The sequence below is a fragment of the Pituophis catenifer genome, unplaced genomic scaffold (assembly GCF_029215685.1).
Source record: "Pituophis catenifer annectens isolate HBS135680 unplaced genomic scaffold, rPitCat1.0.hap2 SCAF_1, whole genome shotgun sequence".
Lineage (NCBI taxonomy): Eukaryota > Metazoa > Chordata > Lepidosauria > Squamata > Colubridae > Pituophis > Pituophis catenifer.
Window position 1 is genome coordinate 88070304 of NW_027256881.1, and position 12394 is coordinate 88082697.

Below are 12394 nucleotides of genomic sequence, written 5' to 3' on the forward strand. Positions count from 1 at the left end.
CCCCAGAGTGGGGTGGGAATGGAGATTTTGCAATATCCTTCCCCTGCCATGCCCACCAAGCCACACCCATAGAACCAGCAGTAAAAAAAATTGGATTTCACCACTGGAACAACCTAACGAGTCACGGGTTGTCTAGCCTATATACTACTAAAAGTCTCCTGTCTCTTTATCTGTTTGTAACCTTCAATTGGGCAAAATGTTACATTGTCGGGCAACAATTTTTGAATCAAGTTACTGTACCTCGAACAGGCTACATACAAGTGGTGTGAAGATCCTTGAAATTTCAATTACACAGGAGTAATGGGTTCCAAAGTTTGGATGCATTTGAACATACATTCCTCTTGATTTAGTCTGGAATTGCAATCCCTCAACATTCAGCCAATCAATATTTGAACTGGGATAATTTCTTGGGTGTCAGCCTGCTTATACTGTGTAGGAGTCTGCAGTCTGCATATGTGCAGGGATTTTCCTATCTTGGATGGCAAACCTCAGATAAGGAAGGTTACTTGCACGTAAGCGCCAGGAAATGACATTAGAAGATAAAGACCCTAACTCTGTAAACAAGAGGAACAGGAGGAGAGAAAGTGGGATGTGTGTTAGATTTTAATTATAACTAAATATTAGAAGTGCTTAAGCAAAGCAGTAATGATTAACCTATGATTTAAGTTACCTGGAAGATTCTGTGAGCCAATGATATGCTGCCAAGTACGCTGTAACTTGAAAGTAACAAACTATATAATGTCACTATGTAAAACAATAAAGACATCACATATATTCTCAACCTTTGTGTGTGTGGTCACTCAACAATACTGCAGAATGCATCCATGAAGCAATCTTTTATGTAGGGTGTATGTGTAACCTTTGCTTTTTTTGAGATCTCTCTACAACTAAATCTTTTCTCATTTTTAGTTACCTACTGTAGTTATAAATTAGAGCTCCATTTACATGAGTCACAGAGACTTATTATGACCATATATAAAAGGAAAAATCCCTATTGCGAATCACAGAATCTCAGCAATCTTTCTTGAAAACTTCCCTAATTCAAAAGCCCACCAGAAGCCAGTGTTTTCTTAGAAGATGATCATCTGGATCAGGGGTGGGTTCTAAATTTTTTTACTACCGGTTCTGTGGGCCTGGCTTATTTTGTGGGTGTGGCTTGATGATCATGTGACAATTCTTTAGGATTTAGCAGAGGTACTGGTCTACCAGGCTTTTAACTGCTTGCAGAACTGTACCAGTCTATTCATTTGTTTTTGGAGGCACTGGTCTACCCATTTGTTTTTGGTGGGACTGGTCTATCCATTTATTTTTGCAGGCACTGGTCTACCCATTTATTTTTGCAGGCACTGGTCTACTCATTTGTTTTTGGAGGCACCGGTCTACCACCACACTGCCTTTTAACACTGATCAGCTGTAGGGCGGCCCTTTGAAGCCCCACGGCAAGAGTTTAAACAGTTTTTTTCCTTCTAGCCAATCAGCTGGGACTCAGGAGGCAGCAACAGATTGGGAATGGGGCCAAATAAAAGGTAAGAATAACGCGGGGAGGGGTGCAGAACTGGTTTGATGACATCATATTGTCACTGCTACCGGCTCGGCGGAACCAGGCGGAACTAGGAGGAACCCACCACTGATTTCGGTATAAAATAACTTAGATACTTAGAAGGCGCCCATCTAAGATATAAAGTTATTTTAAATTGTTATAATAAAATTTAGCCTTTCAGGCCTCTAGGATTACAATGCAAATTTTGGTATCAGATAGCAAAATATAACAATAAATGTAAAGATGTATGCATTTCATTGCATATTTATGTAGCACCTACTAAAAAGGTCACAGGGTCAGCCTTAAAATGATAATAGAAAGTACTTAGTATCTGTGAATTAAAATATAACACATTGGGATCCATCCAAATCATAACTGGAACAAACACAGGAATCATCAAGATATTTTTTTTCCAACACCAGAAAAAAAGACATCTATATATACAGTTTAAATACAGTAATCATTATTAACAGTGATTTATATTTATTTAGTAATATAATTTACTTACTTTACTTTATTGTCATTGCACCTCGTATAACGAAATTAAATGCCATCTTCAGTGTACATTATAATTATAAAAATAAAACGCAAACACACATTCTTCACATTCTATACAATTGAATTGAAAACCGATACAATAACAATATAATAACCGATAGTAACAATACATTACTAATGAAGTAGTATTTAGATATAACTTAGATGATCCGGACTCCTGAAGTCCGGACCATCCCCACCTTATTGGCCTTCCGAAAAGCGGTGAAGACCTGGCTCTTCTGGCAGGCCTGGGGCTGTTGATCTCACTGTTGCGATTTGGCGAGATCTGGCCATGAACGGTGTGAATGGGTTTTAATTGTTTTTAATGGTTCAACTTTTAATATTTTATATATGGTTTTTAAATGCATTGTAAGCCCCCTTGAGTCTTCGGAGAAAGGCAGCATACAAGTTGAACAAATAAATAAATAAATAAATAAATAAATTTATTGATAGAGAATAAACCCAACATAACCTAATGGGAATTCCTCTGTAAATGCAACAACACACAAACACATACTGTTTTTAATTTTGCATTTATTATTTTTACAAATAACTCAAGGTAGCACATATATATTATATTCCTTTCTTCTCCTATTTTCTCCACACTAACAACCCTGTGAGGCTGAGAGTGTGACAGGCCCAAAATCACCCAGCCACTTTTTCATGCCTAAGGTGTGACTAGAACTCACAATCTCCTGGTTTCTAATCTTAACCACTAGATTACTACTCCATTCGTGTCAGAAGCTCCTACCAAAGTGCTTCCAGGTCAAAAGGATTAGATCAAACTCTGCAATGATTACTCATGCTCTACAACCCTTATCACAACAATTATGGACAGGGACAGCCTGCCTCACTGCCTGCTCGTATGTGCTGCCAGATTATGTGAGAAATAAATAAAATAAAATTAAAATAAAATGAAGCAATTCATATAAAGTATACTGCTTGATCAGCACAGTGGAAAAGAAAAGCTGCAGATCTAACTGTATACGCAGATACTTGGCACACAGAACAGGGGGGGGGGGAAAGAAAGAAAGGTTACTGGCAGTATTTTTCCTCTTAACCAAAATCTCTCTATTGATGCACTTAAGGGATGAATGAGAAAAGCTAAGTGTTCCAGGAGTTCAAATTGCTGTTTCATTAAATCAGTATCAAATTGAGGTCCTTCTACAAATACATCTGTATAATGCTGTCATCCAGTTGATCAACTCTAAAGCAGCTGAAATGTGTTTATTTACTTATTTATTTAAATAGCATGAGCTTAGGTAAATATTAATACAGTACATGAATGAGCTTGGAGGATGCACTACTAATAATTCAGAACTCCTATTTAGCACACATTTTGCTTACTTTCTTTTTTTTAGTACAAGCATTACCAATAGAAGACCAATTCAAGTTAAATTAACAAAGGCAGCAAAGTAGTCTTAAAATTTCTGTGAGGCTTCAATTGCTACAAATTTCATTATGCTTCCAATTACTTTTTTACAAAAAAAAAATTTAACGTAGCCCAATTTTCTACAAAAATTTCTGTAGAATGTGTTAAATTGCATGATCTCATAAAACACGGTTTACTTCATCCTGTTATGCTAAGAAAAAGAATACCAATCTGTTTGGGGTTTTTTCCCAATGAAGTCTATTTTTTTGGTTAAAATTTTGTTTGAATCTGAACTATAAATTGGACCAGGCCATGACTGAAGCTCTTGATTGGGTGGTCTCTGGATATCTACCAAGAACTTCCAGTAAGCTATAACTCAGGAACTGTCACTATCAAAATAGATATTTTCTGAAGCAGTTCATTCCATAGTATTTTTTAATCTCATGATGCACTACTTTTTCAAGCAGGGTCTCGGCATCCGTCTTTAAAAGCAAAAATGGGAGACTTCTTGTTGTAAAACCTTTTAAGGTTAAGTAAGTTATTGGGTTAGTTATGTTGATCATGACTTTAATTTGATAAGTTGTCAAAATTATTTATTGGAATTCTTATACATTGCTTTATTATTTCCTGTTTTTATGGTTATAATTTACCCTAAACTGTCCCTAGGATACTGAACTGAAAAGGCAAAGTAAACGTTTAAAACTCAGGAAGTCTCTATATAAGGCATATCAAATTAATAGGATGCACATTTTTAAAAATAATTCAGAAGAACAAGTTACAAGAGAAAAAATACATAACAGTCATGCAGGATCATGACAACAAGAAATTCCCCATCAATGTAAATAATCTTGTAGGCAAAGTCACTTCAATATACCTGCTTTTACTATAGCATGTTAATGTAAATGTTTGGTTCAGATCAATGGTGAAATTCAAAAATTTTCCCTACCGGTTCTGTGGGTGTGGCTTGGTGATGATGTGACTGGGTGGGTGTGGCTTGGTGGTCATGTGACCGGGAAAACCAACTATCACACTTTACACAAAAATAACACAAAAGCTACACAACTGACTCACACACAATGCAAAAGCAGCTGGACTTCACATAAAATGGCCCCTGCAACAAGCAGGAACCTCACAGAATCATAGAGAGCTCAAAATCGAACTATCACATTTTACACAAAAATACCGGTTTGGGCAATAGGTAGTAAAAAAATGCTTCAAAAAGTAAAAAAAAAGTTCCAATGATCACGTAGCACAGCTGATTGTCACAGCTGATTGTTGGAACTTTTTTTTTTTTTTTACTTTTTAAAGCATTTTTTTACTACCTATTTCCCGAACCAGTAGTGAAAATGCTACTGGTTCACCCAAACCAGTAGTAAAAAAAAAAAAAAGCATTTTAAAAGTTCCAAGGATCAGCTGTGCTGCGTGATCATCGGAACTTTTTTTTTTTTACTTTTTAAAGCATTTTTTTTACTACTGGTTTGGGTGAATCAGTAGCATTTTCACTACTGGTTCGGGTGAACCGCCCTGAACCGGTAGCAATTTCACCCCTGGTTCAGATTATTAAGAGAACTAAACTAAGGCCTAACCAAGTCAACTAAGGCCTAACCAAGTCTGATTAGGGTATTTAGATGGGAAAGTTAAGAAATAGGTTTACAAAATTTTTGAAAGTTGTTACATATCTTCTAAAAAAACATCTTGGCAGAATGGTCTGCCCTGCACAATAAATTAGAGGGTACTTTATGATGATTTGGAACAAATAAATATTTCTCAAAAGAATTCTCTACTTTCTTAACTCTAATGATGAACATGCACTCCAAGAGCATTTTCTGGATTTCAAAACATACATAAGTTATCCACCATTACCAGTATCTCCTTTTGAACAATATATATTTTAAATAGGTATAAACATAAATAATAAAATAAGAAGGGATAATTTAGGTACTGACTCATCCCCTGCTCAATGCAGGAATACAAAAGCATCCCTAACAGATGGCTGTCTGGCTGCTGTTGGAACTCATCCAATAAAAGGGAGACTACCATATCATTGGGAAACTGGCTCTACCGTCAAACTACTCTTACTATTACAAAATGTTCAGTTGCACTCTGCCTTCCTGAAACGTTAATCTATTCATTGTCCTGAACTCCAAATGACAGAGAACAGATCTTGGCCTTCTTTCATGTGACATCATTTCAAGTATAATATCTCCCCTCCGTCTCCTAAACTTTCCAGAATCCATAATATATGATGTTCAGAACCAGACACAATACTTGAGATGGGGTCTGATTAAAGCAGAATAAAGTGGAACTTTATAAAAAGTAGCTTTTAAAAAATAAATAGAAGCACTTCTACTTAAGTAATGTTTTTAACGAAAATGAAGAAACTAATAAAAGCATCTTGAAATGCAGAGAATGGACTAATATATATGCATGCATGTATGTATGCGTGTATTTTATAAACTGATTGTGTTGATTTGCTACAGCTTATCAATAATAGTATTCTAGCCAGAGAAAAGCTCAGGTCTGCTTTATTTTTTAAAAAGCCTACAGAAATACCTAATTAGTTGATTTTACTAAAGCTTATCTTCCAAAAACCAGAAGAAACAAATCAAGGTTCATAAAACAATTTAACAATAACAAATGACACAATGTTATTATAAAAATATTCCATTTGTGAAAAATAATCTTACTGACTCCAAGACACTGATTAGAAAAAGAGTTATAAAAGTTATAAAGAGCATTTTAAACGGAAAAATACACACATTTTTAGTTAGCAATTTTGCAAGTATAATCCTAAACACAATAATAACAATATACCTATAGCATAATAAATGCAGTTCTCTTCATAGGCTTCATTTGGAGGCAGTTTCAGTAGCAAACATGTGTCCACCCAATTGTGTGATCTTCAGATGGATTGAATTATAGTTCCTATTACCTCTAGTAGCCATGATCAATGATCATATTGACTGGATATGAGAAAAAATCTGCTTTATATAATTTGAGTGCCAGGTTAAAAGATGCTGAGTTTAGGTTTAGAACACAATTACAGGGAAAGGAATGATAGTGATGAGACCAATATGGAATCTTGAGAGCATATAGTAGCACTTGCATTATATAGTTGCTGTTGGAAAAGCAAGATTGTTCCTAAAATTACTGCTCTGGTGAATAAGGGTATCCTCTTTTACTGGCTATTCTCTATTTCTCCAGCTTAGCTGGGACACATTTGCAAGCAAAACATCAAGCTATGACACCCACCATTTTTATTTTCTAAGGATGCATTTGTTGTTTATTTTTCTTGTAAATAAAGATAATGCTTGGACTCAGGAGTGAAATCCAGCCGGTTCTATCTGGCTCAGGCGAACTGTTAGCGGCGGCTGCGGGAGGCTCCGCCCACCCGCGCGGATGTCATGACATCGCTTTTTTGCGACATTTTAAGCCTCTGCAGATGCGTAGATGATGACATATGTGAACGCACATTGGCGAACCAGTATGGAAGGTAAGTAAATTTCACCCCTGCTTGGACTTGATATTTTGCTTTATAAACTGTCCAACTTCCTTTTTTTCAATTAAAAAGATTTCTTAATTGGTCAAAGGTAGAAGAGGACTTGGCAAGAAAAGTTTCTGCAGTGACTTTGGCATCCACAAGTATTAGTCTACCTAATTGAGAATGCCTCTGCAAACATAAATTCTCGTTTATAGAAAGCTAGAAATGAGACTGCATTATAACCTTTATTCAAAAATCCAGGTAGTTTTTGTGTGAATTGTAAGTACCAACACACAAAAAGATGGTCACTGACTTATCCTACCCAACAGTTATAAGCCTCCATCTAGATTCTAGAAGCACTGTCCATTAGTAATATGAGAACAGATTCAGCCCACCCACTGCATATTCTCTGTATGCTTACTGACTTCAAATAATATTTCTATTTCTACATTCCCTTTAAAGTTCCATCATCTGCATATGACATGTGGTCTTAGAAGATAGAGATTCAAGAATATTGCATTTATGTAGATATTGATAATGAAAATGAAAATTACAAAACCTTTGTTACAGAGAAAAAATATTGAGCTGATTAAGAGATGAAAAGAAATAACCTTTTCTAAGTCGTACTAAACAGTACTAGAATTGGAAGAAAAGGCTATTTAAAAAAAAAAAAGCACTAGGACTATTTTTTTTCTATACAAATAAGGAAGAAACCATCTTTTTCTCATCTCTATTTAACAAACAGAATCAAACTGTTTCTCACAAAACTTTCCAAGGCCACAGATGCAGAATGTAGCACCTTCCCCTAGAAATTCTGTTTCCATAAACTATTAGCAAAAATTAGTGTATGCTTCATTAAAAAAGTACACGGCAGATTATGTGAATTTAATAAAAAATAATTACTGTACCTCACAGTGAAATCGTAGGAACAAGAAACCAATATAGTGGGATGAAATGGTGAAAACTGCAAAAGAAATAAGAGAACCACAAAATAAATCTCAATATATATTTGTGGGGGTGGAGGAGAGGGAGAGAAAAGTATTTAGAAAGAAAAATTCTTGTTAAATAACAGTATTAGGGAACCAAATGAAAATATTATTTTGTATAAAAATCAACATAAAGTTGATTTGGTGTTGCATCCATAATCTCTGCCATAATTAAAATTTCAACTTAATATAAAATACCTTACAGGAGGTTATGGTACGTGTCTCTAAGATACAGACTGACCATAAATTGTCAAATCACAAAAAATGCAACTAAAAATCCAAACTATTGAAATGCTTAAAATACTTTAAAAACATATCGCAGCAGTGATATATATCTATGAAAATATGTTATCTTTTGACAAAATACTTATGAGAGATTATGTCTTCTATTGTTAACACCAAGGCAGGAATTCTTTTTAATTACCAAAATAACTTAATCTGGATTCAATTTAACTTAATCAATTGGATTCAAGGATGAAAACTGGCAACAGAAGTTCTTATAATTTTGCCCATTACAAAGAGTAGATTATTAATCATAGATTAATATGATGACATGAACTGGAAAGCTGAACAAAAGTTGCAGCAAAGATGGAGACCAAGAGCCAAACTCTACTAGCTAATCCAGCAACACTTACTTTAAATCAATCTTTTTTCAAGCACATTCATAAAAAACAGCAATTTTCTTCAGAAAGATTTATAGTACTAAACATCTCTTATTTTTTCCCCTTAAATGCTGAAACAGCAAGAATGTCTAACAGAAATCTGAAATAAATTCCACGTTTCAAATTCTGAATACTTTCTGAATGTCAAGTCTGCTTTACAATTGAAACAGCTGTTGACATAGAACATTTCACATTCAATATGATTTAAAATCAAGATCACACAGCCTTCTTTACCAATTAATGGCCTGGATTAGGAGAGGGGTAGGATGTATAATATTTTCACACTTTACAGTTTATTGTAGCTCAGGTAATCTGAATATAAAGTCCAAGGCAACCTGATACCTAGTTTTAGTCTGGTGAAGGATTGATGGTGAGCAATTTTCAAGCTAGCACTTAGTAATTTGCTTTCAAAACAATACTTAACTAGCTTGCTAACAAAATATAGTGTACAGGTTTTTTTCATATTTATGACTATTGCAGCATTCCCATGGTCATGGGATCAAAATTCAGATGCCTGGCAACTGGCATGTATTTATGATCGTTGCAGTGTCCTTGGGTCATGTGATTACCTTTTGTGACCTTCTGACAAGCAAAGTGATTGGGGAAGCCAAATTTAACAACTGTGTAGTAACACAGTTGACACTGTGTTACTTGACACTGTTATTTAATTGATTCACTTAACAATTATGGGGAAAAAAGGGCAAAACTCACTTAACAACTTAACTTTGGGCTCAACCAGGAGCCTGTGAGTTCTATTTCTCCCTTAGGCTTGAAGCCAGCTAAGTGACATTGTGCAACATTCTCTCAGACCTAGGAAGCAGGCAATAGGAAATTATTTCCAAAAACCCTTGCCAAGAAAACTTGTCCAGGCAGTTGCCAGGAGTTAACCTTGATTCAAAGGCAATAAATAAAACAACAAAATCATTGTCTATTAAAAAAAAAGATGAGCAATGACTTGTTCTTGACTATTTTACTGCCATCATCATCTTAGTATACTACCGACTGTTATAAATATTTCTTAAAATTTACCCTGTTGTTCAGCTTTTACCTGATTTTAACATTTATTACTTCTGATATTATTAATTTGTATTTATCTTCTTTATTGACATTATCATTTTGTATGCCCCCTTAGAATTCAATCTGGTAAAAGAATGGTCTGTAAATATTTTATAATGTAAAACCCACACAACAGGAGGAGGAATGAGGAACACAAATGTGGAGCTCATCAAACACTCTGCTGGGTTTTGTGGACTGCCTGTTTTCATAGCCATTTAGAAATGTAATAATCAGAAAAATACTAAAACTTACTTTCACTCTTCTTATTGCATATGTATGCCCAAGCAGACTGAATATAGGTTTCCGGGTATTTCTCAGGTCCCAGCCTTTCAAATTGCAGTCAACAGCACCTGTTACAAGTAGGTTCTGGGGGTGGGGGGGGGGGGAGGGAATGCACAAAAAGAGTTTTATTCTAAGAATACAACAGCTCTCAAGTTGTAAACCTAAAGAACAGAAATTTCAATATGAGAAAAACTTTGGAATGCCAGAGATCCAAAGTTACATTAACAAGCCTATTTCATTTCATTCCATTAAAAACGGGAATTTCAGGGTGACTTTGAACCAGCTGCTATCTGATAACTCAGCTTATTTCAAGGTTACTACACTGTCAATAAATTAAGGGAAGATCCCAACAATATAAAGGTAGGTATAAAGCTGTTGGTATTATTAAAACCAATAGCAAATGGAGAATAATCATAATCTGAAGCAATCCAAAAGCAATACTAAATTCTAAAATAATAAAAGCAGCTTCTCCACTGTATAAAAATGCACTATTTCCATTTATTGTACCTGATCATATTTGCACCAATCACAGCTTAAAACCTCAGCTTGGTGAGCAGGAATTATCACTGGGAGTCCTGGTGATTTTGCATCCCAAATCCGTAGAGTTTGGTCACCTGAAACAGACACACTAATAAATGTTTCCCACTTATAAATTGTTTAGAAAGGATGGAGAGATAATTAACACATTTATTTACAAAGGCTGTTTAGTTCATCAAACTGGTCACTTCACAAATGAAAAAGCACTGAATCCTAAAGGAAGAAGTTTAGCATGTAAATTTTAAAGAGGAAGAAGTGCTATTACCTATGTTAGGAAGCTGATATTTTTAATTATTTTTGTTGAAAGTTTAGAGAGATTTTATTGTGATTATGGATCACTATACAGCTTTACGTATTATGCTAGAAAATAATTGTATCAGGTATACAGTATACAAGTCTGTGAAAAATATGCTACAAAAAAATGAAAGTGAAATAAACCATAAATTGAATAAAACCCATGCCAAGGAAATTCAACCATGGCCAGTTATCAAATTTTCAAGACTGATGTCATACTTTGAAGGTAGGCCAGGCCAGGAAACAGATTCCTCAAGAAATACTAATCTCTGCTTTATTGATATAGGTTATAAGTTTCATAATTTCAGGGTGCTTCTGGACTCACAGCTCCTTGTTTGTCAAGGAACTGTGAAAAACAGTGACTGAAAAGGTGTCTAAAGCAGTAGTGGCAAAAAAGGAGGATATCGTCGAATACTTGTCAGAGCTTAAATAGTACCAACAAGCACACCAAATCAGCAATTATTCTCTACATTTATTGCATCTTTAATTCCTACACAGTGGCCTTGTTCACATTTACTCATAGCCTTTCAGGTAGGGATAGCAGACCAAAGTCCTACAAACATAAAAAATGAATTTGAGGGTTTCCTGTCAGATGAACTCAATCATATCTGCCCTAAATTGGTTCCAGTTTATCATGGCACTTGCTGGTGAAACCAGGCACCATTTTGTGGCATAACTTTGGATATTTTTGAACATTTAGAAGTATCTAAACAGCTGAACAGCTGGATCCATGAAGTAATTAACACTTTTTGTGGGGAAGGATTAATGCTGCCAACTTTGAAAGGAGCAATAATCTACAGTTCTTTAAGATGTGATCACTAGATCAGGCTCAGTTTGATAACTTTTTCCCGATCTCCTATTTTTCCATTCTGGGCATCTCATTCCAAGTACCTTGGTAGCATCACAGACTGGAAGGAACTCCACCATCAAAAATTAAACATGAACAACTGCTAACTTTCCATCCCCTCTTCTGTTTTCAGAATTGTCAGTTATGGACATCTTGGAACCTAGGAAGGAATCTAAATCTGAGGGACTTTTATTCAAGCTCTTTATCAATATAGCCACTTAAATTTGTTACTTTCATTTTTAATGAGCACTTAATAGAACCTGCTGGTTCACAGCTGAGATGGCAAAGCAGCTGATTTGTACACTGATCAGCTCCCATCTGGAATAATGCAGCAGTCTGCTGGCTGGATGATTCAATTCCACTCTGCCTTCTGATCTAGTTTGTTCTCTGTGTTGCTGTTTGGATTGTTCCAGATGTCCTCTAAACTATCTTTACTTTTCCTTTGTGCCCATCCCCACATACTTGTGAAAAGTAACAGTTTAATTGGTTAATTTTAACTCACCAGCCCTTACACAGAAGAGTAAAAGAAAAAGAAAAAAGCTTATTTGGAAAATAAGCTTGTAGCTCATGTCTGTGTTGAGAGTTGACAATTACTTCTCTGCTCCAAATTAGTTATAGTGTGGTTGAGAGCTTCTTCGTCTAGTATTCTTTGGAACCACGTTCCATTGGTATTATGCCTATAATTATAATTTATTAAAAATGTAGAAGGTACTTATAAAACTCTTCATTAATTCTGATAGATGGTTTTACTGAAGCTGTACATTTTAAGCCATGATATCAAACTGCAATGTTTGATACAA

The 12394-nt window shown here is 35.2% G+C and overlaps 1 protein-coding gene across 1 annotated transcript in view; it reads right to left on the bottom strand.

Moving 5' to 3' along the window:
• Positions 1-12394, bottom strand: part of PEX7 (peroxisomal biogenesis factor 7) — a 51339-nt gene that overhangs the window by 15903 nt on the left and 23042 nt on the right. Inside the window, exons 6-8 of the mRNA XM_070952316.1 lie at positions 10424-10530; positions 9887-10000; positions 7839-7894 (exon numbers count right to left, since the gene is read on the bottom strand). Coding sequence (XP_070808417.1) covers positions 7839-7894; positions 9887-10000; positions 10424-10530 — 277 coding nt within the window. The remainder of the gene's footprint in view (positions 1-7838; positions 7895-9886; positions 10001-10423; positions 10531-12394) is intronic.